At 42.0% G+C, this 26,076-nt stretch overlaps 1 protein-coding gene across 3 annotated transcripts in view; it reads right to left on the reverse strand.

Annotated features, from left to right (window-relative positions):
• Positions 1-7,448: 7,448 nt before the first annotated feature.
• Positions 7,449-26,076, reverse strand: part of LOC134617479 (3',5'-cyclic-AMP phosphodiesterase 4B-like) — a 49,708-nt gene continuing 31,080 nt past the window's right edge. For 2 of the 3 annotated variants that reach the window (XM_063462729.1, XM_063462730.1), the window contains 10 exons: positions 19,823-19,935; positions 13,492-13,585; positions 11,951-12,165; positions 11,761-11,859; positions 11,183-11,347; positions 10,798-10,897; positions 10,507-10,661; positions 10,274-10,396; positions 9,982-10,164; positions 7,449-9,887 (listed from right to left, as the gene is read on the reverse strand). In XM_063462729.1, coding sequence (XP_063318799.1) covers positions 9,516-9,887; positions 9,982-10,164; positions 10,274-10,396; positions 10,507-10,661; positions 10,798-10,897; positions 11,183-11,347; positions 11,761-11,859; positions 11,951-12,165; positions 13,492-13,585; positions 19,823-19,935 — 1,619 coding nt within the window. In that variant the 3' untranslated portion in view covers positions 7,449-9,515. Of the gene's footprint in view, positions 9,888-9,981; positions 10,165-10,273; positions 10,397-10,506; positions 10,662-10,797; positions 10,898-11,182; positions 11,348-11,760; positions 11,860-11,950; positions 12,166-13,491; positions 13,586-14,040; positions 14,708-19,822; positions 19,936-26,076 lie in introns of those variants that run through there. The other variant, XM_063462731.1, reaches the window with a different exon arrangement.

A 26,076-nucleotide genomic window follows, 5' to 3' on the forward strand; every position in this document is an offset into this window, starting at 1 on the left:
TCTACACAGGATTTTTCTCCAGTGGGTGAGAGGGTAGCTTTCCTCCTTGGGTCAAGAACGGGCCCTGACTGTTATTAACATTTACGTGCCAATGGCTCAGAGTACCCGGCCTTCTTAGAGTCCCAGAAAAGAGTCCTGGAAAATCCTTGATCTGAGACCTCGTTGTCCTGCTGGGGCACCTCAGCTGCTCATGAGGGCAATGATAACTGAAACCTGGAAGGGTGTCGATGGGAGAAAGGCCGGCAGAGCTGAACCTGAGTCCTGTTGTGTCAATGGACTTTGGTGATGATGCCTAATGAGTGTGTGTCATCCCTGCTGAAGACTACAAGCTGAAGAGCTTTAAGCTTCTCTGTGCAGCCTGGAAACAGGTGAAGCTGTGCCAGACACCTTGACTATGTTCCTACGATTCCAAAGAGTTCCCAGAGTTTTTTCTTGCAACTGTAAAGACCAGAGTAGCAGTTTAGCCATTGCTTTTAACTATCAGAGCCACTACTTTCCAGTGAATTGAAAGGAACATTTTAATGGGGAAACTATGGGTCCTAGTTTTGATTGTGGATTTTTAATTTTGCACATCATGTACCCAAACATTGTCGCAGACTCCCATACACCTATTCATACTATGGCACTGCCCAGCGGCAGCAGTTACAATCAGAAAGGCGCTGCACAGACCTCTGGGGAACAGCTAAAGTAACACAAAGCAAAAGTGAAGCTGACTCAGCTCCAAAGTCCCTACTTTCCAATCTGGCCAAGCGCTGCAAGTTGGACTGGAACAAAACCAATCCGCTGAGGCAGCCATCAAAGCCACAGGAACCAAAAGATCTGCTGCCAATGCAGCACAGAACCTCTGCAATATTAGGCAGGTTTTACTGGGGTGGTTGTTTTATGTATTTCAAGAGTTTACCCATTATTTTAACTTAAGTATTTTATCTGCTGCTTTAAGTTTCTGTTATTTATCTCTATCTTTTAGCATCACTTTTTGGCATTTTATATACTTTTAGGATATATTTGTAAAAAAAAAAAATCTATATTTATTTAATATTTGTTTCACAATTTATTCATTTGCGTAAGCCTCAACCCATGTTTTATTCCTTGATACCCGTAACACCTTCAGTAGTAGCACTTGGGATAAAGAAAGAACCTGTCAATCATATCTGACGTCAAATCATTTTGAAATTGAAAGAACATTTTTGTCACGAGGTACAAGCTGCAATCGGTGGTATATATAAAATGACTTTTATATATTCTTTATTTACCCCGGTAAAAAGTCTCATTGTAATTTTCTTTTTTAGAGATCAGGCCAAGAGGGCAGCAAAGATTGCAACAAATATAACAACAGTTTCATAAAGATATTTTAAGTGTCCATAAAGGACTGGTTGGAGTAGGTACAGCAGTGCAAAGTCATAAGGTCATTTCTGTACCTGATATATAACCACTTTGGAAATCCTGCAGGCTAGAGCTCATTTACAAGAATAAACAAGGATCTTAGACATAAAAAACACACACACATAAAAACACCATCAATCATGTTTGGTCATCATTTTCTACTGAATGAGTGTTTTCACTTTTGATGCTTAAAAGAGATTTAAGCATCAAAATAAAGATTAAAAAACAGATTTGCACGTGCACATAATGACGTATTTTTGGACCGCTATATTGCTTTGTTTAAGTGGAGGATATGAGTACTTTTCCATGATACTCAGTCCATACATGCACACACAAGCAGACACAAAGGGATCCAAACACCGGGGTTACTTGCTAGAACCTATCTACCAACGATCGCATACTGCTTTAAAGGAAACCCAGCCACAACAGTGCGCCTTATCTGCATGCTCCATCAAGTCCACACAGAGCAACATGCAGTCAGGCCTGATGCCGACACGGAGGGCCCAGTCTGGGGGTGCAGGGCAGCTGTTTGCCCGAGTCAGGGTGGAGGGGGAAGTTGAAGCCTTATCATTTCTGTTGAGTGCACACAGAGGAAGTTGGGTCAGCGCTTGCAGACTGTGACGCTCTCAGATCCTTACTGGAATTCACAACAAAACAACAATGGGACTGTGACTAATCTCATCTCATATGCGATGACAAGAAATATAATAGTTTCAGAATGATGAAAAATTTAAAAAGGGAGAGAGAGTTTACTTGTCATGGTGTAGGTGTTGAAAGCAGACTCAGCATTATTCCAGGCAGAGAGCTTGTAGAGAGAAGCTTATTGAAAGGTTTGTGCTGATGCACAGTGACTCGAATACAACCTTATCTTCAAATCCTGGTGGCAGCGTCACGTGTTGTTTGATAAGTCAGGTAAACAAAAAGCTATATTATTTACTTATCTGAGCTGCGTTTCCAGTGATTTTTGAACTGTGTTTTGGTGAAACATTAAAAAGGCAGGAATCACAGGCCAGAGTTAAACCCAAGTCTGGAGCAATGACCTTTAACAGTAGAGGATTATCTCACCTTTATAGATTCATCTTCCTGTATACCTTCAAATAGGGCCCACACAGCAAACAGTGTGGTATAGACCCCACTATTTTTTCTCTTTTTTTTTCTCACTTTCTTTTCCCTTCGCTGCAGACTGCCACGGCAGCTCATGTTGAACGTTTCCTCCCACGCACTCGCTCACTTTGACACACCAGAGCCACAGATCTGCATGCCCTCCCCCTTCCCTCTCCCTCTGAGTGTGTGTGTGTGTTTAAGTCAAGTAAGGACAGCTATTGATCTGGGTAAAATCAAAAGCAACACATGCAGATTAAACATGATTTGGTTGACAGTTCAGTTTGGTCTTGATAACACCGTAGCCCATAATGGAGGCCCATTTCACAGAGCCAAGCTCATTCGCTAAGAAAGAAAAGACACAGGGTTTAGCTCCAGTGGCAGAAACATTGTTTGGAAATTAAAGATATCTAAGCTGAATTTAAAAGCTTGGAAGGCTTCTGTTGTGTCTCTGTGTCTGGACTGGGATGCTTCCATCTTTCCATCTCTTTCACACTTTTATCACAGTGTCACAATGTCTTTATGTATGCATGTGACCAAATGTGTCATCTCTGAGTATGCGTGCATGTTATTTTTATTTATTTTTCTTCCTCGTCTCACTGTGTACTCTTGTGTGCCTGCTGCCTTCCCACAGGGATGTTCCCTTCCATGTCCGAGCAATTCCCAGGCAAGCTGCATTCTGGGTAAAGAGCCCAGAGGAATCAGCACAAATGTCAGGCCGATGCTTTGTCCTTAAATGCATCAGGGTTAAATATGATCTGACACAGACAGCTTTATACACAGGCTAATGTCCAAGGGTTGCCTTGAAATCGGGAAAAGCATCTATCACAGGAGCCTCTTCTTCACAAACAGCTGCCAGCTTGGTCAGTGTAATTCTTCTGCACAGCTGATCGCCGTGTTTTCAGAGGCGACGCCTCATTAGTGTTACTCGGAGTTGTCAAAGCCAGCATGCACGTATGGAAAGTTGAGAGAAAGAGTCCTTTATGGTTCAGATGTGTTGTGACTTTATTTTTTAAATGCATTTGTGCGTTCTGTGCATTATATAACTGCTGCCATACACGGTTAATGCTTTTTGTGAGTAGTTGAGGCATTTGCATGCAAAGGCAAAAACCACACTCAGAGAAACAATGGCATATCTATGATGACTGCCGCCACGTTTGATAACTCGATGATTTGTGACATTTTCTGGGAAGGACACATCCTGTTATTGTCCTAATCCTGCATTTTAGAGTCAATGAGACACAACACGCACACACACACACACATATACAAGAGGCCTTAGAGGAAGCTTAGCTGCCTCATCTGATCTTTTCCAGATTCATCATATTCTGTAGTGGGGAAGAAGTGTCCTTCTGAGCTCACTTCCTTATCCATCTGTCTCAGCCACTCTGAGATGATCTGTGCCATCCACACACAAAGCCTGGAGAGCTGTTGAATTATCCTGGAATGCCCCATTCTCATATTACCCCACATTCCCCCAACACTGAACGCCCAGTTGACTTCACTTCTTACTGTCAACCTGACTAAAAACAAACAGCAGCTGGCCAGGAGAAACTCCAGGAAGGCATTTGTTTTTACAAAGTGGATATGTAGAGAGCAGGTTTGTTTTGCTGGAAGTGGTTCTCTTCCTCTCTGCCTTGGCCCTGGGCCGCGGGCCCTTTCGGGTCCTGGCTGGTAAGAGTGGAGAACGGACACTGAGTGGCTGTCAACTGGATCTGCTGGCAGTAAGAGCGTCCTGCCCAGCCTGAACCCAGACGGTGCTGCTGTCGAAGGCCCGGAGCAGGCTGCCTCCAGCCCAGCTTACGTCAGTCACCAACAAACCGCAAGGTTTGTGTTAGAGTTTCAAACAAACTCCCTGCCTATTGCTATGGCAGTATGGACCACCCCCATGGAAGCCTGTCTGCGCCCGTGTTTACCATAAACAGTCACCTTGTTTTCTGCTGAATCTAAAGGAAGACGAGGATGGTTTAGGGTTTCCTGGTGTCATCGAGACATCCAAAAACTCCAAAGAAAATAAATGAAACACTCTGAGCACGGTCAAAATGTAACCGGTGATTCATTAAAGCTGTAAATTTGAAATCAGTACGTGTTGCGCTGAACAAAGGACCTCTTGACTGGTCTTTCTCAGTTTTGTGCAACCAGGTAATTTTCATAGCTAAGTAATGAGTGCCTTTTAAACCTTGGTCACCACATAAATGCAATAAAGTAACTGTCGGAATTTTTAGGGGAAGCAGAGTCATGTCAGAAACGGAGCTGAGACAGACTGGCACTGTCAGGTTTTAATAAGTAAATGTTAGTATTATTATTACAGATTGTCAGGAGATTATTCTTAGCATGAATCATGAGGAGATCATATCAGCGAATGCCGTTAGTTAAGTCTATGCTGTTTTGTCTTGTCGAGTTTGCCCACAAACTGAAAACTGTCAGAGCCATCACTTCATGTTCATTTTTCTCCTCCTGTTGATCACGTACTCAGATGTTTATCTGTTTGGGTCAAGGTGCTCAAAGCCATGGGAGAGTGAATGCCCTGAGGGCCCAGCGCATAGCATCACTATCTCTACCTTTCCTGTTTACATTGCTGGCTTGATGTCCAGCTATGCTGACCTCAGATCAGCAGGAAGAGCAGTCACTGTTGTCAGTGCAGGGAAGTGACATCACTGAGGACTGAATCCAGTTGTTTGTTTTCCTTCTGTCACTTCTGGCCTCTTTTCCTCTGAATATACATTTGGTGTGATTCAGATCATTTCCACACCAGATCATGTTTGTGAGTCTAAAAATAAAGTGTGGCACTCAGTATAGCTCAGTGAAATACAATTGGCTGCCTTTTATCTTTTTTTTTTTTTTTTTTTTTTGGGTGACTGTAATATCGTCACAAAGAAGTTTGACTTGTTCCATATTCAGCACATGTCAACAAGCCAAATATTCAGCTGAAGCCACAAAAAGTCATGTTTGGCAACCAACATCAAGAAATGGTATGGCTTCCCCACAGCCGGCAGGTTCCAGTATGACTGGTATTTCATGAGGTGACAGAAGACACTGAAACCAAACCCACAGAAGAATAATAAGATAATTTTCCATTGAAGTTTTCAAGAAGCTTGAAACATTCTTTCTGCGGAGTACTTTAAAAAACTGTGCGCAATAATAATACATGGGTGTTATTTTAAGGAAAAATGTAGTCACGCCAACAGTGACTACATTTTTCCATTAATGGTGTTATTACCTGATAAATAAAAATCATTCAAGCCATTAGACTTGAGAGAATTCCCACTTTTCTTTGACAAAATGCTTTCATTATTCCTTTTGTCATTGTTGGCAGTTTTTTTCTCCCTTTACTTAAGTGCTTGATTATAAGGGATTGCTGAACTTTCTGCATATAATGTTGTAGAACACTTCCCCCTCTTAGTGAATGAATCACTAATCATTCAAAAACTCACAGAACATTTTTTGTTCTATTAATGTTTGATTTTGAACAATATTGCATGATTTCAAAACACCAATTTCTGGAACATGTCATCATTGGCAGGGAAAGGCCTGACATTGCACACTTGTGGTTTGCAGTTTAATGAAACCAGTCTTGAACTCCTGTGCAGAGTTTTGTACAACACTGTTTAAAATGTGAATAAAAACAGAATGCAATGGTTTGCAAATCTATTAAACCCAGATTTTATTCATAGTAAGTCACAAAATGTAGAATTTGTCATTTTAAATTTGATGGCAACAACAAATCTTCACCATCAAAAAGAGAAATTGCACAGCACCAGTTTTCTTTCTTCTCTTTTTTTTTCTTGTGTAGATTTGTGGAGACACGTCTGGTAAAAATTAAATCTCTTACAAAATACTTGGTGCTTTTTGTGTTAATGTTACTTTTTGATACCTTTAAGTTTTTCTATCAGTTAAACCAGCCAGCTGCTTTAGGGGAGATAGATTTGGCTTTCTTGAGACAGAACTGCATTAGCGTGTTAGCGCTATTTATGCTGAAAGTTGGTGACTTTGCTTGACTCATATTTACTGGAAATCTATGAGAGTGGAACCAATCCTGTTGAGGGTTGGGTAGCACTGTGTTACATGCATCAGATTATTGAAAATAAAGGTTCTACGGTCTTCCAAAATCACAGTTGAGAAAACTTAAAAAATACATTTACTTAATTTAATTTTTGTTAAATATTTTTTTAAAAGGCAGCAATTGTGTCCGTATACATCTGGGAACTAAGGAGACCAGCTCCTGGACTTTTGGGAGAGAAATTTCCTGTTCTTGTCTGATATAGGATTCTAGCTTCTTTGCTGTATTTTCCATGTATTTTAACCAGTTTTCAGCTGGTAGTTCAGCCAGACTCCATGCTGTTCTAATATGTGGTAGTATGTTGTTTAGCATTGTCTTGCTGAAATGTGCAAGGTCTTACTTTAAATACCTCGTCTGGATATGCGCAGAACATTTGTTTTTGTTTGCAGAGTGGTCAACCTCTTCCTCTCTAACATGCTCTTTTTATACCCAGTCATGTGACTGACCTGTTGCTAACAGCAACAGTTACTCTTGTTGCACCACCCTGAACTGCTTGAAATTTGTTGCTGCCATCAAATTTATTTTGCTGTATTGTGAATTAAAATGGATTTAGAAGGTTTGCAAATCATTGCAGTGTTTTTATTCACACTTTACATTTTTGGAATTGGAGATTGTGCTTTAATGTAACGGTACAAAAAGTTAAGTTTTTTAAAAAAATGGGAGAAAATAATGTGCAGTGTCTGTTTCTTTAGGACTTTTCTAGTTTTAACAGACTTTCTCCTGAATGTGCACCTTAAATTGCATAATGTGCAAATATGTATTTTAGGACAATTTCTAAATAGTTTAATGTGTATAGATAAAAACATTTAAACTGAAACTGAAATCTGTCTCCAAACTGGTTTTAAAAGCACTGAAACAAACGTCACTGATGTAATCCAATAACATCCGGACCAGAAGAGTCTGTTATACATGCCCATTTTAATAATCTGATAGAAAACATTTGCTGAGCACAACATACACCGTTTTACAGTATACTGTGAAGAAAACACTGAAAAAATACATTTGAAACAATGGTATAAATTTCAGCAAATATTCTTATAGCTGTACAATGACCTGTCACCGTACACATTATGCTGCAGTAAATATCCAGCCTTCGCCAAGAACAAAAGGACTAAAAGAGCTTCTGCTGCGCCTCGTATGAAGCGCTGCTGGCTTCCACTGCACAAACACTTCTGGCTGGAATTTCAAATGAAACATACTTTTCAAATCGTCAAAATTGACCTGCATAACTTTATGCTATGGTCTCATAGCAAAATACCTTGCTATACACGGATGAACCAACAAACGAGTTCAGTCAAACTGTCATTTGACACGTGGTAGTGCATATAAATAACAAATATACAGCGAATATTATCAATTCAGTATTAACATATACAAGAAAATGTAATAAATACACTGTTACAAACAGCTTAAGGGTCAGCACAACACAGTTGGGTGCAACACGACTGTGCAACTCTGTGACCACTTAAATACACTCTCGCATCCTCACACGCACACACACACACACACACACACACACACACACACAGGAGGAGAATGTCATATCGTGAAACATGAAACGGATCTCCCCGTATTATGACCATACAACGTGGTACCTCTAAGGAAGTGTTTGGACAGATCATCAACCAGCTGCATAACTGTCAACGTATTCAAAGTGCTGCAATGAAAAACTACAAGATTCAATTATTCCATTACTGACAGGTGTCTTCTGAAACTGCGCGTTCAGCCTTGAAGTCATTCAAAGTTCAAAATGAGTCAGCCTATTCATGAGAATACTGCTAACCACAACAGGTGTGCTGTGTGAGGCAATGAAAAGGGGAATTACAGGGCGGAGACGGTTTTTCCACACTGGATGGGGCTTAAACACAACTGGGTTATGAAATATTTTCTTTTCCACTTTAATCTTGGAAGATTGTAGTAAGAATTTAGTCTGTAACTGGCTTTAAGTGAGAGGGAATCAATCCCGCCGCCGCTCGGAAGTTTGACTTGTCACACCAGTTACTCTTTGGAAATGCGATCACTCTTTTGAGGGGTGGCAGTGAATCCAACAAAGTGCTTTCCTTACAGGATCTTTGGAGTTTTGGTTTTTGTTCTACAAAAAAAAAAAAAAAGGTTTTTCCTCTTTTACGAAATCTAGCCTATGAGTCATTTAATTGCTTACGCAGTTACTTATTTGGATAAATCAAATCAAATTATTTGGTTTGACATGCTTGCTATGGTCTCTCCTTTAAGTTACAGATGCTGTCTTTGTCTTGGTTTAACTGTGTGTGCCACAAAGTGCAAAGTGTGCTGGGAAGTCAGCTGATTTTTTTTTTTGAATATACATCCATTTGTGAAGAACAAGCTTATACTATTGCCAGAACATCAGGAAGACTGTGTGAGACAGCTTTGTCCGTTTTGTAGAAAATCTGACACACAGCTACATGAATGTGTTCAATAAATTATTAAAAAAAAACACTTACAAAAACACACACTTGTAAAAAAAGGCACACTACTCTTTTTAGACAAGTGTTAAAAAAACACTACTGGGTTACAAATAACTCGCTGACCAGTAGCTGTGGTTGGACAATATAGGGTCGTATCCAATCTCGACACGATACAAAGAATCTAAATGAACATTTAAAAAAATGTCCTGAAGTGCAAGTTTGAAATTTAGACTTGTCCCAGTACACGGATTCATACGTCCACTTCACATTCTCTGTCTGAAAGAACCCAGGTTAGGCTCTGCCTCTGCAGTCCAACAGTAGTCCCTTCTGTAAAGAACAGAGCCTACACTCTTCCAGCTCCCTTCCAGGGGGGCTCAAAGACAAACTACCGCAGGGTTTCCAAGCCTCGTTCGCAGGGGTGCCCCACATTCAGTCAGGCCCTCTTTGCCAAGCAGCTCCCGCCAGAGCCAAATTGCAGGATTGCTCCACTGCAATAAAATTAATTCACCAAAACGTGCTACGCTCCAAGAACGCCACCGGTTCAGCTATGTTTCCGCCGGGGAGCCGTCATGTGTCATCATTTCTGCCCCTTCCTGATCACAGGGAAGATGCTGTAATGTCACATTGTCACAACTGTCAGCCGTGTCCATCATTCCACTGTCTTCACCTTGTCCTTCCTGGTCATCCAGGGTTAGATCGAACTTGAATTTACTCGCTACAGGCCGCCCTTCCACCTCCCCGTGAGGTCCTCCTTCTCCATCACTGGTGTAGAAAGGAGGTGAGGGGCTCTGGGGGATCATGCTTTGGTACCAGTTCCTGTTGTCCTCTAGTGTATCCAGGATGTCCTGGGCATCGGGATGGACCAGGTCAGCCCACGTCTCCCACAGAGGGTGCACTATGTAATCAATGAAGCTAACCTAGAAAAGATAAACAGAGAGGATGTCAGTAAATATGAAAAATAACCACAGTTTTCAGGTTTTATTTTGAGAGCTGGATGCCTGTGTTCTCTACCTGAGTCCTCTCTACTGAAGCTGTGTGTTTGTCACACATTGGGCTGATTTCCATCCCCCTCTCCCTCTCTCTGTCTCCCTGGTGGAAGAACTCATCCATGATTCTGTCAGTCCACTGCCGGTACAGATCCAGAGGTTTGGTGGGGTTGCTCAGGTCTGCACAATGAACCATGTTACGGAGAACCTGCAGGAAAAAAAAAAACACAGTTTAGTATGTTTTTTTTTTCTTTTCCTCCCTCTGTGGTAAAAATAGAAGTGTTTGCGTCCAATGTGCATACTAGTCTGCCTCTTACCTGCATCCTGTCTGTGTAGTTGTCTAGCATCAGGACACCAGAGCTGGTGACCTTCTTGGTTTCCACCATTGTTTTCAAATCCGCCAGCAGACTCATGTGTTTAGACATGTCGGTTGCCAAAACCTGGAAGACAGCAAGACATGAAAAATGATCAGTTTAAGAAAAACTGTGAAAACTGTTCAGATCCTGAGACGGGGCTGCTGCCCGAGACAGATGTGCAGACATTTCCTCACCATTTCTATGACCATCCTCCGGAGCGTCTGCCTCTGCTTCTTGGTGAGGTTTTGGAAGATGTCGCAATTTTCTTCCTGCAGCAGTTTGAAGCCCACGGCCAGGTGGTGATTTTCCAGCACTGACTCATCGTTGTACATCAGGGCCAGCTCAGAGTCTAAATGCAAAAGAGGACAAGAAAAGGGAATTAAACATCAAATCAAGCAAATATTTCTCCCTTTTTCACAATGTAGACCAAATAAATAACTCTAGCTGACTTTTTTGATGGATGTCCAATGAAAAGGTGGACCTACTTGTATTGATTAGGAACTGGTTGGAGACTCCCGGGTGGTCCACGTCGTGAATGGCTGCTGCAAAAATGGCTGCCAAGATTTCCAGGTCAGTGAAGACCGCCTGTGTTTGAAGAGAAGGAAGTAAAGTAAAAATAAATTAGCCTTGATAGCTAATTGCTTACCATACAAGGTAAGGTATTAGTCTGAAAAACCAATCCTTCCATGTGTCACCATCAGTGGTATGCTCTTTCTATTGTTGCTATTCATCACAACAATATAAACAGTTCAAGTAAAAGGTGTGGCCGGTGGCGACACAGCTTTAACTGTGCCACGTTTTAAAGGGCAAACTCTGAACACTTAGAAGTACTGAAAGCGAGTGAGGTAAGACAGATTTTACACGACTTACATCTAATGCAGGGGTGGACAGGAGGATGTGTGTGGACTGGGCTACGTCGGCAGCGTGGAGGTTGTTGTGGTACGCCACATCGGAGTGATAGTGGCTCTCTAGGGTCAGCATGAACGTCACAAAGGTGTCCGTTGGAATCTTGAACGTCCTCATCAGGTCTCGCTCCTGCGTGTGACAGTGTGGATTAGAAAAACAAGACTCCTGGCTAAACGTGCTACAGGATATTATTTTCTCTACGGTCTATCCATCTAACCACAGTTCAATTCTGAGTCATCAGATGGGTAGTCATAAACTAGGCAGGGCTCCAGACTAACAGGTGCACTGACAGTATCTGCTGCAGCAGTAATACATTTTAAGTTATCTTTTGGCCTCGACAGAAAGGGGTGCAGCATTTTTCTAGACCAAGTGAAAAAAAACAAAACAAAACATGTGCGCCCAAACTGATTACAGTCTGGAGCTAGCTAACAGAGCATGATGTACACATTGACACAGCTTGTGTGTGTGTTTGTTTGAATGGCTTCACAGTTTTCATGAGCTCTTTCCCGATTAAAGGATGGAAGCTGAGGCAGAAAACAAACCTGGAAGATGGTGTACATGACGCATGTGAGAGGTCGATTGTGAGAATGCTCAGCCACTTTGAAAATATTCAGGCCCCATCTGTTGATGTGTTCCAGGTCCTGTTAGAGAGGACACAAATTTAAGTGTTTGAGCACGTGAGACACCAGATATCACGCAAGTTTAAGTTTCTCCACTCTGTCTGTCACTTACCTTTGACAACAATTCCTCCTGGTCCGTCTTGACCCCAAAGCGATTTCCAGCACCTCCCGAGATACTTGATGTATGGCTGACTTTTCTCACCCCACTGATCTGTGTCATCATCCCACCGTGTTGCTGCTGCTGTTGCTGCTGCTGCTGGCCCTGCCTCCTCTTCCTTTCCCTCGGCTTTGGAACTGGACACGGAAGCTCCAACTCATTCTGCTTGTCTGGAGAAAATAGAATTAACATTAAAAAAGGTGGTTTTCAAGACAAAAAAGCTGCACTGGCTGCTATTAAATTAGCAATCAATCCCTCAGTGCCTGTCTTCTGCAATAAAAATACACTAGTAACAAAAGCAGGAAAGGCAAAAAAATAAATGAGTAAAATAGCTGAATAGACTGATGAGATGCAAATGTTTTATGAGACAAAGGCTCAGGCTGTGCTAATGAGTTGTTATGACGATCAGAGAAACATGCCAGTATTCCAGGCATTCTGTGAATCTGAGCCATGTGTTGGTAACAATTCAGAGAATCATGGAAAGATGGTTCATGTTAAGCCGAAATGTTTAGATGAGGGACTTGGAAGTATGCGGGTTCAGTCGGTGCATGTGACTCATGTATTAGCTGAGTGACATTTCTCACTGTGTGTGAGCGTGAGACTCCCTCAGTCTGTACGTGTGCACTGCATGCACAGCCGCAGAGCGAGAAAAAAAACATCTCAGCTGCATCCTCCACAAAGCACAGGAAAATCATCTCCCTACACCTGACAGGTGCTAGCTGCAATGCAGATAAAACCGCAAAGCTTCAAAGATAAACTGAGCTGAGCTTTCATGTTTGTCTCTATCACTGCGCCACTTCTATTGTTAGCACAAGAGGTCGCTTTTTTTTCCCTCTTTCCACCATGCATCCAGCATCTTGTCTTTTTTCTGTCATGTTTTATGTTTTGCTGGAAAATAGACACGTGTTCACTAACAAGAGCCACAACATTAGTCTGCAGTGAGCCCTTATAAGCTGAGAGTCTGGCTGTATGTATGCTGGTGGTGAGCTAGATGGGAGGGTAGAAAAACCTGAGGGGCAGAGTGGTTTGCAGGGCTGGCGAGCTGGCTGGCCGTTAGTCACGAAATGCCGCCAGGCTTTTTTTTTTTAAAGACAAGCAACCACTGCTGTCCCACTGATGAATAATGCAGCATCTCTCTGAACCTGATGGCACTGTAAGCACACAAACACCCTCTCTCTCTCCGACTCACTGCTCCTAATCTCTCCAGAGGGAAGTCTTCCCTGAGTACAAAGCCCTCCCTCCTCCCTTCACATATCTCTGCAGTCGGAACGAGGGGACCCTGTCTCCCTTCCAGACCAGATCAGACTGGTTTAAGAACAGCGTTGCAGAGGAACTGTGAGTTTCCCCACTGCTTGGCACATGCTTTAGGTAACCTCGCAACCTCTGTTACATTCCTGAAGGATGCTGGCTCACTGAAGTCATACATACAGCACATTTTGCGATGGCGCAATGTATACTTCACGAGGTGTGTGGTAAACATGTGCTGCAGTGCTCACCTAGGAAGGTGCTGGAGATGTACTCTGACACTTGGTTGCCTGATCGGCTCATCTCAGACAGGTGGCTTAGCTCCCGGTTCAGCATCCTCTTGAACTGGAAGTAAAGAGATAAAATGTTAAGGAGGTAATGTGATTTATACGCAGAAACACATCCAGCAAATGAGTCTGACTGCTGTTTCTAAGCAGGGGAATAAACCCTTTCCTGTTATTTTCCACTGGAACACATCCCATGGGGCCATGTTCTCTGGATTTAATGAGCCATATTAGGTTTGTGTATTCTTCCCCAGTCTCCTTATCCAGACTGCTTCGTGTTTCAACACAGCATATACGATGCGTGCTGTGCATAGTTTATATTTCCTTTATGCAAATTTTACAGATAAGCAAAAGATGCCTGTTTTCTCAACACATGCAACCACTGAGCAAGATGAAAAACATGTCGTAATGCATTCAAAGAGAAATTGGGCTCTTCACCAGCAACAGAAAACAGACATGAATGTAGAATATGCACAGAAACAGTCCCATTAATGGAAAATCTCCTCTGGGACACACCTTAATGTATCCCCAGGACACAGAGAACAGGTAGTTGGCCTCAGGCATGGTGCTGAGCAGTGCTGAGCCCCCCAGCAGAAGCAGTAAGTGCTCCTCTCTGAGTGGACCCCCAAGGCTTAGCTCAGCCCTACAGCCTGAAGCTCAAGGCGTCACCAAATCACCGCCTTGCAACGGCTGACTACGGTAAAAACGCCCCGGCCGAAGTCTCTGGAGAGGGGCTGTGGCGGAGCCCTACATTCCCAGCCAAACGCGCCTCCTCCTAGCTTCCTCCATTGTTATCAAGGATCGCGAGCCACTGTCGTGAGTGATGGAATCCCCCTGGATGTGATCAATATTTCCTTTCCTCTGGCTGTCGCTGCCTCTGTCCCTTTCTTCAAACCTCCATCTCCTTCTGCCACCATCCAAAAATCATACAGGAGAAAATCCAGCCTTTCCAAGCCCAGATTGGGCAAGTCAGGAAAAAAAGGCAGTCTTCACGGCAGAAGGAGGAAAGAAAGAGAGGGACTGAAAAAGGCAGAGAGGAGGAGGAGGAGATGGGGGGTGCGCTATAGCTGTAGAGTTCCCTGTGGCACAAATTGCTGGAGCCTCTCTCTCACTCTCTCTGTCTCTCTCTTTGCCTCCCACCCTCGCTAAAAACTGATGCTCATGCACAGCACTGCAGAAAATGAGAGCTTGGAGAATCCCCCACATCTTTCTCCCTATTTCTAGCTATTTCTCTCTCACTCCTGTGTTCTGTGAAACCCCCCTCCCACTGCTGTCTCCCTTCTCTACTTAAAATGCTCCCCCTGCACAGTAATGCAGAACAGATGCAAAGCATACTGCGCAACGTGAGACTTCAAAGCACCAGAGCATTTATCACACGGATGATGAGACACAGACACAAACTCAGACACAGAACTAAGCATATTTTAAAAACAGAAAATGGGGGGATGCAAACAGTTCAGTCCATAATCGTTATGTTTCGCTGTATCAAGCAGACGACAGAGTTTTCAGTCTGCGGCCCATCGGTGTACCACCATCTGCATGGCAACCCGAATGCCATGGCAACAGAATCACATGGTCCGTTCACTGTTCTCATGGTGGTCCCTACTTTAAAAACACAGCACTGCATCGTAAACATAAACGAACCTATCACAAAAACCGCAGCAGCGACGCTCCAGATAGGCATTTTTAAAAAACCCATAGCTTCTGTGCAAAAGGAGATCGATTTTTATCTCTCATGCAAAATGTTCTTTTCGATTTGAATAAGCATATGCAAACATCACACCCCAAACTTGATTATGAAAACTATGTAGTAATGGTGTGTGCAATAAAGGCCATTTCCATAGAAAGTAATTGGGCTTTCCTTTTTTATAACTCTGTATTCTAACACCGGAAAGAAAATATAAAACCTGTCATTGTGGTTTCTGCCAGGCCTTATATTCTCTCTTATAATGAGTTCTTTTTGCTTCATATTGAACCAGACTCCCTGGTCTCAACAGCTGTCTAATAGCTGTCAACCAGACAGCTAACATCTAGTTGACTGTGGAACTTAAATACCACTTTCAAAGCATTGGCTGCACTAAAAACCCAGAAAGATCAAAGAAGCTGGAATCAGTTGGCTTTATTCTGCTCAAAGAGAGCTTGTAATTAATTCTTTAATGCAGCACAGTGTGGATTTGAGTGACCTCTAGGAAGTGAATTAGGCACACAGCTGTATGTCAGTCACCCGGGGTCGTGTAGTTCAGCTGAAACACATCACACACACACACGACACGATGACAAGGCTGCGAGTGTTCTCAGTAACCCAGATTACTCAATGCATGGCGTTAACTCATACATCCTTTTACGTTAGCAAACGATTCTCAGTTTCAGAACAAACTGAGGAAACTGAGAGAAGTTGCGCAAACTCTGACAAAAAAGCAATTTGCTCTCACACAATCAGGAGCCATTGTTTAATAAAGTTTAAATATTCAATGCATAATATAACTGTGTCGCCAAAAAACAAAAAGCTATGGAAATAACATGCTACAAAAAGTAAAGACCAACATATTTTCAAATATGCAATCATAGAAGAAAAAAAAACAATTCAGGAAAATTTTGAGTGTAATTACTGAGGAGCAAAATTATTTTTTTTATTTGAAACTAGATGTCACTTCAAATCCAGCAATCTATTCTTGAATAAAACACCATCTCCACATGGCACGCTACACTCCTACAACACAAAGTAAGCCTCTATAAAGCTAACTCACCTTTTTCCAACTCGCAAGCATCTCAAAGTTTATCTTCTGCTTTTCAGAGCAGCATAGTCCCATTGTCACTCAACGAAAAAACAAACACAGCACAAAGAAATCCTGTAAAGGTCCAAGTACTTTAACTCGTCTCAGCGTGTCTGTGAGCCAGCCGTCTTCCTCTCTCTATTCTCTTTTCTCAACTGGCGTCAGGCAGGAAACTTATAGCAATAAAGCTGACTTAACTGACTGGCCTACAAAGTCTAACAGAAGATTGATGGCTCCTCCCTCCCATACAGGCCTGAGCATGTGTCTCCACCTACTTCCCTTTTTTTTGCTATAGTAATTCCCTGAGATCATTTACTGGTAGACATCCTTCTTCCTGTAGCCTCAGGCACCAAGCTACTAACATACCTGAGCTCATCACAGAAAAGTCCCAGATAACAAGTTTAGGGGTCACGCTAAAGTTCCTGATATATTAACTGACAAGAGAAATAAAGAAAAAGGAAAAACATAAAAACGGTAAGAAATGGGATTTCTCAGGAACAATGTGACCTCATAATGCAACACCATTGCACTGCAATCGAACAAACCCCAGAGTGAGCACACGCCACCTCTGTCGCATGCATGCGGCTGTTTCAAGTGTCAACACAAAATGAATGTACATCAAATTTACACTGTTTAGTAACACAAGAAAGACACATTTCCTCGAAGGCGCTGATCAGAAACAGGTAAGAACAGGGTTACAGTAGAAACATGTTTTCCATTCGCACTCCTTGTGCTGTCTTATTTTCCAAGATGAAGATCAGATGAAAAACAGAAGATTACAGAGGTAAAACTTTTTTTAAAAATTACGATTAAGCACCATAATCACCGCTGGAGCTCGTCTGATCTCCTCACCACCCTTTCAGTCAAATGGAAGCGCAGCACTATAATTTAATGTCCATTACGCCTGGTACAGCTACAGACCCACCACTGCATCTGTTTCAATAATTTTGTCATTCTTTCCCCAGTGAAGACGGCGGGTGCTTCAAAGCTGAAGTGACCACACGTGAGTTAAAGTTTCCTACTCGCTTGTGTTCTCCTCGAGGGGCTTGCCTGCACGCTACCCGCAAAAGCACTAAACTCCTTTAACTGCATTCAGATGGCAGTGTTTGTCCAAGGCCGTCACCGGCATCGGCATGGAAGTGTGGCGAGGTTAATGATAGTGAGGGGCAGGGAAGTAGCTCCCCGCTCTGAGGTCACAGCAACCAGGCTGGCGGTCAGCAGAGTGTGTGGTCTTGTAGCCCCGGATACACCTGTGCCCTTGGAAACTGAAAACGGAGACACCCCAGGTTTGATTGTGGCTTCAATTACGTCTAGTGGTGAAGAAAAAAAGAAAACCTGACTCTTTGTCAAAACTTGCGTCAAACGCCCACAAAAACTGGGCTGATGGTGTAACAGTATCACTGGACTTGACTCCCAATTTTGCAATAAGAACTCGATGGACCAATAAACAGCTTCTTTCTATCCCTGTACAATTGCACAACAATGTAGGACACTGTTGAAACTTAACTGTAACATCATAAAACTGTTGTCCAGTACACTTTTAAAAAATCAGCATTGGTCAACAATTGCACTGACTCGTGTTGTTAGGAATCTGTACCTGGTTTGCCTGAACAAGTTGCTACGCTGCTACAAGCCTAGAGGGCCTTTTCTCATTGTCTTGACAGTCCTGGGGATGTAGCTGTCTGTTAGGACTCAACCACTATTGTCATCGAGTAACAAGTGAGCAGAGGAGAGGAGGCACAGGAAATACAGAGACAGGAAGCTGGTGTCACGGTCAGAGTCACCCATCATGGTCTGACAACACCCCCTCCCCATCCCAATCCTCCCTCAGACCAAAGCTTAGAGCACAGACGGAAATGGACACCACCACCCTGGGTGTTTATAATCTGATGTCGCCGTACAGTCTCCGCTGTCTGAGCAATAATGTGCCGCATACAGTAAATTTTGAAGTGAAACAAAGAAAAAAAAACAGGCTCATGTGCATCAAAGCAAAGGGAAGTAATTAGTTCAAAAATGCTGGTTTAAAAACCACAGTGTGTTTAAATTCAGTAAAACCAAACTGGAAGACTGGCACTTTTAAACGCTTAAAACAACACGCTGCTAAGACCACCGATGAGAACAGACATTTTTTCATCCTTTTGTCGGTACTAACAGTTAATTATTTTTTTGTGGAGATGCTTAATGTAGGCTCAGTTGCCTTTTCCTTTAGAACATTTTTTTGGTCACATTTTTTGGGGCAGTTATATTAACTATAAACTGAGTTTTACCATTTAATAACTTTCCAGGCAGCGTGAGACACAAGTGTACTTGTGTCTCATGCTTTAACCAGGTTTTAAACACGCTAAACTAAATGGCACAAGAGATATATGTTTGCTATATGTTTGGCCCCTTGTAAAGAAGATGCAGTTATAAAATTATCCTGGCATTATACTGTTTAATAATGGAACATATAGCAGATCTGGTTTTGCCTCTTCCGCAGCAAGCAGAAAAATAAGTTCAGTACTTTTAAACCAGCCTTAAGCAATAAGGGCCCTGCTAAATGAACTCACACAGAAACAAGCCAATATCAACACAGCACTAAAATGAATGAAAAATGCATCTGGGTAATGTTTTAATCAGCCCAACCTAGTAGTATAACAAGCTGTGTGTCTCGGGCAGTTTGATTAAGGTAAGGATATACAAGCAGGACAGCCCTTTCCCTGGAATTCAGGCAATAATGATGTTCAGATGCAACAGGTAGTTCGCTAAAGTTGTTATGCAGCGAAGCAAACGTTCACTTTTTTTTTTCTCCTTTTTTATCAAGAGATCTATAAAATGATGATGCGTGCTGATATGCTACCACAGAACAGCTGTTGCTTTGCAAATGCGTCAATGTGGCTAAAAGTATTTTACATTTTGCGTAGACTGTGCAAATGCACAACCACACAGAAACAAAGAGCAATTATACACAGATATATGCAGGCTGGCAGGTCATCACAGGCCAGTCAAGCCATCATCACAAGTATCATGCCTTCAAGGTGAGCACGTTACAGAATATGTACCGTGATAGTAATAATTATAATTTTGCATTGCATACTATGAGATATAGGTTACAATTATAATATTTAACTTAAATCTTTTTTAATTATGGTTTTGCACACTCTAATGATTGTTATTTCAGTGGGTAAAAAGAGATGCTGGCAAAATGAAGCATGCATGCAAGAGTTTGCTGTGCAATATGATTCTAGATGAAAGCACAGCACTATGTGCATGATAGCTTTTCACACTAATGAACTAATGGTTCTTTTGTGACTTGATAAAATCATCTTAATAACCTACTGTCCCATGATCAAATATCCAAATAGTTTTTTACCCCTGAAGTTAATTATCAAAAATGTGAATGTTTGTAGTGTTTTCAGGTATTTCATCCAGGAGGACAGGCTAATAGCTTTTTATAAAATCACAGTAATTGATAAATACATGTAGAAAGTCCCCGGTAACTTCACACATTTACATATATTAACATATGGCCCAGATTGTCCTACCTTGTTGGAGGCCATGTCGCTGACAGACCGGTAGGTCTGGATGGTCTCCAACTGGTCCAGACACCAGTCCAGCTCCTCCATGGTTTCCATAGCCAGCTTCTGGTAGGACTCATCTGCCAAGAGACACATGGACATGTAATCAGGTCTGAGAGGATCCATGTCCATATTTGATCCTCCAGACACCATGCGTGGCGGTCCAAGTGTCCCAGAGTGGCTTGATCGTAAGGGGCACTGACATGCAGAACCTCCGGAAGACGCAGAGGAAGATGAGGAGGTGTGTACACAGAGCTCCTTCATCTTGTTCCGCTCCACCACCTCCGAAAGTTCAGGGGAGTTGTTTTCTCAAACAAACAGTGGTTATGGTCACTGTTTGCCGACTCGCTCTGTCTTTCTGTCTCTCTGTAGCCTCATTCTCTGCGTACCCCCTCTTTCCCTCCCTCTTGTGCGTGCTGCAAACCCCCTCCCATTTCGTCTGGTTCCCCCACCCTCGCTCAACTTCTCCCGCTCTCTCATTAAATTATCCCCCTCTCAGTTCCACTCGTTTGAAGAAGTAGCGTGCAGACTAGGCAGTTTGCTGCCTCCTGCTGTTGGTGTGTCTGTGACCCCTGCCCATTTAAATTAATAGAAATGGTGTATACGTGCATTTAGAGTAAAAAAAACACAAAAAACCCTAACTGCTTTTGGTGCAGGAGACACATATAATTTTAGCTTTTATTCCTGTCACTGTGATTACATCCAAACAAATGCATCTCTGTGAAATTTCATTAGAACCTTATAGACAATAGGAGCAGGAGGACGTCGTCACTACTGCAAAGACAACTCATTTCCAATGACTTCCTTTCTGACCTGCAGAACACTTCAAGAAACCCTGGTGAACTGCATCTACAGCAGCTCACAGCACACCACCACGCTTCACAAACTGGTTCTCTCCTCTCTGAACCTCTCTGAGGGAGGAAAAAAAATTATATCAAACATCAAACTTGTGTTTGCACAAGCAACACGAGAGGCAAATTTTGACTCCCTGAATTGGGGGGAGTCCAGGCTAGGGCCACACTGTGAGCCAAAGAAACCAAAGCACTTCCTCTTTGGCTATGAACTCCCAGAAAACATGGAGTGGAATTAATGAATGGTGGAGTGACTGCTGAAGGCAATCATAGCTGTCGTTTGATGAAATAACTCTGTCGTTAGCAGCTATGACTCACATGTGGTAGGTGCACAGTGTTTAGAAGGAAAAGAGTGGTTTACAAGAAAATCACTGGGAAGCTCAAACATGAGGAAACATATTAAAAAGTATCACTGCTCAATATGCCAATGTTTCAACATATTTCTAGCTGGAGGGAGTGAACGCTAAAACACATCTGGATCTCCCCACCTTCCTTTTTCTATGGAAAAGACTGATCTCTACTTCATAGCACTTCACACATGGAAGAAATTTACCCCATATGCTTAGCACAACAGGACAGCCAGCGTGCTGCTCCCCAATTTACGTCAATATAGTGGATCAAAGCACTTCAAAGCACAGTGATGGCATACAGATTTTGAACCACCAGTGCTGAACAAAGAACTTCAATGCAACCCCAGACAATGTAGCACAGTTAAAGGAAATAGTTCACCTTTGAAGGTAATCAGAACAACACCCGGGATTCTTTTGAATCACAAAAAAGTGAACTTTCAGCTGTTTAAGTTCACTCAAGGAAACTCATGCCACTGGCTCCTCATATTACACGACTGCTACCACTTGTGTCATTTCTCGGGTTAGACTAATTTTTATTTCCTTAAGTTCCTGGTTGGCTGATTCAAAGAACCTTTGGCTTCGATACGACGCATAACTGGATGCCAAGTTTTGCGGACCAGCCTATTCACAGACTCCACTAGCACGCAAGCCATGCAAAAGTCACTGACACAGAGCAGAAGTATAACATCAAAGCAGCTCATGCACAAGGCGGTGAGCTGTTGAAACTGGGTATACATCAGCGTGCGGCTGTCTTGGTCCATAGGGGCAGTAGACGTTGCCAAGAAGGTGTGACCACATCCTGCCCTCATTCCCTTAGAAGAGGGCGCATGCATATGCAGACATTTTAGCTGGGCACCTTGAAACATCAAAGGACTGGCTCATCTGCAAAGTCTGTATGATTGGGATTCGAGTCATTTTGAAGCTGGCAGCTTAATCACTGACAGAGTCCAGAACATATAAGAGTGAAACACTCAGACTACTGTAGAAAAGCATGCTGGACTTTTGGCTTTTTGGGCTAAAACAGTGGCTGAAAAGTTAGATTTTTTCAAAGGCTGGAGCCAAACTTCCCTTAGTTGGGCTGTATAACAATGACATATGAGTTGAAGTTCTAAATAAAACAAAGTTATGCTCATGCACACGGTATGAGTAGATGGAATGAACCTATCATCACCTTTGGTTGTTCATAAATACAGTGTTAAATGGGCTGACATTTCACAATGTCACCAGTCAAAGGTGGCGTGACGCACATTCAGTCTGAGAAACCTGCTTCCAGACAGAGTGTGAGGTACTTTTCCAGCCTGTTTTTTCAGTGGATGTCTTTTTCTTTTTCTTTTTTTTCTTGGTGAGTTCTAATGCTTTGGCCATATGCTGGAGGCTGCAAAGAGGACAACAGACCTCAGTGTGCAGACAGACCTCGTCTGCCTTCCCCTCTCCCCCTTTTTCCCCTCTATCTCTCCTCTGTAGGGCCACAAACCAGCTTCTGTAAGAGCCATCCACCACACTAACGAGCAGGGCTGCTCCCAAACCACCATTTCTGCCAAAACACCTTCCACTTACATCCCCCTCACACTGCACCTCTCTATGTTCTCAACCTACCCCCATAAGCTGTTTTTCCTCAGTGTCTGACTGAAGAATTGCAGTGTCTCAGCTCATACCAACAACTGCCATGGACAGACCAAACACACACTTCAGTAAAAGTAGTACAAAAACAGCAAAATGACCCTATTAGGGTACATTTGTGTATGTATCATTGGGTTAGCATTATTATTGTAAACAACATCTGGGTAGCATTTAAATGTGACAGCTTTAAATCGCATATATACAGAGCAGCTTCTCATTAAGAAGCACAACACTGAAAAACTATACAATATTTTTTATTGTAAATGTTTTTTTATTTTCTTTTAAACTTGCTTTTCACAATGGCTTTCTGTGTGAGAGTGGCTTTATAAGTTGGCATTTTTTATGCAGTATTTGAGTTTTATAGCGAGGCTGACTTTAACACAGTGACTACAATGCCTTTAGTTGTGTTAATGTTCATTGTTAATTCACCAAACATTTGGAAAGTGCGGGAAAAGAAAGTTGATGGTCAACTCAAGACACCAATGTCTGACCTGTAAACAGGCCGAGGCTATCTGCATGTACGCAAACACACATTCCTCATAGTGACCTCACCACATCACAAAAGAGAAATGCACACTAACTGCACAGTAACTTGCACGTATTCAGTCGTTTGTTATTGATTTTGCATTGCACATGGGGCTAAGACACGATGCGGGTCAATAATTTACCATTGTATCACCTCCAATGTACGTCAATTTATTCAAAAGTGCGAGAGGGGCGGAAGACTTTGCAAATTCATGATTACTCTTGCAAAAGCCTTTGCTCTTCGTGTCAATCATTTGCATTATGCCAACTGCTTTGAACTCTGAACATTTTCTGATTTTAACACAACGTAGTATCTGAATAAAATGCAAAAACGCTAAAGTGTTGCACATATTATACTCTCACAAATAACGTAATTTATCAATTTTATAACATTACAAGTATATATTCAGAATTTTAAAAATTCAATATTTTTACTTTCTATATATCGTGCATGTTTTTTAGATTTTAGCAAAGCAGATTTAAGTTCATCATTCTGTATTTTATTTTCTTTAAGTTTAATTACTCATTGTGTTTCAAAATAATATATTTCATCGTGCGTGTGTATATATAATTTTATGCTATCTATTGTTAAAAACCTTTACAAAACAAATTGTCATAGCCACAGAAAAATTATATTAGCATACTGTTACAAGTTACAATACAAATCTATTGTTTCCCTTGCTGCGCTACAGGAATAAGTTGGTGTGCTATATGTGAGACAATTTTGTATAATGCTTTCCCTTTTAAGGTAGCATGAGATTTAAAGTGATGTGCGGTGGACAATCAGAGACGGTCCAACCCCCGAAACCACACCACTCTTGGTCTTCTCACAAACAAGCCTCACTAATTGTGTCGCTTCATAGTTTACAACTGTGAAATAATCTCATCGCCTATGAAAACAAAAGACTTGAAAACACACATGCACATACAAACACCTCATCAGGGCCTGTTTGACAGCTCATTCACAATGCACCATGGAGCTGTGTTGGCACGGGCCAGTTAGAGGGAAGGGCCGCAGGGAGGTTTATGACTGTGCTGACGTCAATGACATAATTCAAATACTTAACCAGGCTGCACGCTTCCAGCCCTCCGGATCCTCTCCCCTGGCTGTGAGCCTGGAAAACCTGAAATGGAATCCTGCTGTGGAGCAGAGTAACTGCTGCACACAAGAGTGAAGCAGACTGACCAGACTGAAAATGACAGGTCAGTTCTTCTGGCTCAGTTTGTGGTGTGCTGTCTGATTGTGTGTCCATTCACTCAATAACTTTTTGCTAATAGGAGGAAATAAATTACATCATATTGATAACAAACATTAGAAATTAAGTACAAAACTATTCCCCAAAAAGTTGTGACAGGTGTTAATAAAAACAGAATGCAACTATATGCAATTCTTTTGAACCCTATAATTAATTGGAAATAGTATGAAGACAGCATTTAGAGATTCTGCAAGCATTTTAGACATGCAGTTTTGAGAACCATATTAAAAAACATACGCTCATTTTGAATTTGTTGCAATAAAACATTTCAAAAGTTTTTGGAAATCCTGTGAGAGTGGGAAAAATTGGGCTGGAAAAATGTGTTGCTGGCATCTACATCGAAATGAACAAGCATTTGATATGGTGATATGAATGTTGTTTAAATGACTTGCAAATCACTGTATAAAGTTTTCATTTGCATTTTGCACTGCGCTCAAACCTCTTTGGGAAACAGGTTTGCATGACTCAATCTAATAGCCCATTAGCTAATCTGCCTCCTTAGTCACCGAAGCACATTTTCAGGACTTGCAGGTGGATTTCCAGGTAGAGGACAATGGATATTGCTTCACATCATCATTATCAATGCTCCAGAAATGGCAGATGAATACTTTTTTGAAAAAACAAACAAACAAACAAACAAAACAGAACGAAAAACTAAATCGTCAGAAGATAGCTGGTGGCTTTGGAATTAGGGTTTCGGAAATTAAACCCTTTATTTACTTTCCACATGCATGCAACCCAAGTCTCTTTAAACATGATTGGTTAACAAAATTCAGACTATAAGCAGTCTGCAAACAAAACCCAGGAAGCGTCCTGCACCAAAAATCTTCCCCCTTGCCCACAAATTCTGCATATTCATACTGATTAAGTTTGCTATGATGAAAGTTTAAGTAATCTGATCAATTAGAAGATCTTGGCAACATTGCTAAATTCCTAATATGTTTTCAATTACATTGGGCAAAAGCAAATTTGGTTTGGAACATTAGAAAGAACTTTGGGCCAATCTTCTTTACAGTACTGCTTCAGTTCACTGCTTCGTGCAGGCATTCGTTTATACATCGCTCTCTTAAGGTTCCTCCATGGCATTAGATTGATGCCTGAAATCTGCACCAGTTCAGCACATTGACTCTTTACTTTTTCAACCATTCTGTTGTAGATTCCCTGCTGTGCTTGGGCTCACCATCCCATTACATGACCCAGTTTTACTAAAGCTTTAGCTATAGACAGATGGCATCACATTTGACTCTAGAATTCATTGGTAACAGAAGAGGTCATGTTTGACTTAATGACTACAAGGTACCCAGGTCCTGTGGCTGCAAAGCAAATCCAAATCATCACCCCTCCACCAGCTTGATTGGTAGCTGGTCTGAGGTGTTTGTGCTGGCATGCTGGTATGTTTGACCTTTAACATTTAGCGTGCTAACTGAGGCCTTTAGCGTCCAAGATGTAGCTCTTGGGATTTTGCTGTTTCTTTAAGCATTAAACGTCCCAGCAAATTTACCTTAGCATGAATTTCCAGCACATTCATCCTAAGGTCAGTTTGCTGGGATGTCCACTCTTTTGCACATGTGACCAATCCTTCTTACTGCAGATTGATGGACTTTGATGAACTGCAACAA

This window comes from Pelmatolapia mariae, linkage group LG18, assembly GCF_036321145.2.
Source record: "Pelmatolapia mariae isolate MD_Pm_ZW linkage group LG18, Pm_UMD_F_2, whole genome shotgun sequence".
In the NCBI taxonomy this organism is placed as follows: domain Eukaryota; kingdom Metazoa; phylum Chordata; class Actinopteri; order Cichliformes; family Cichlidae; genus Pelmatolapia; species Pelmatolapia mariae.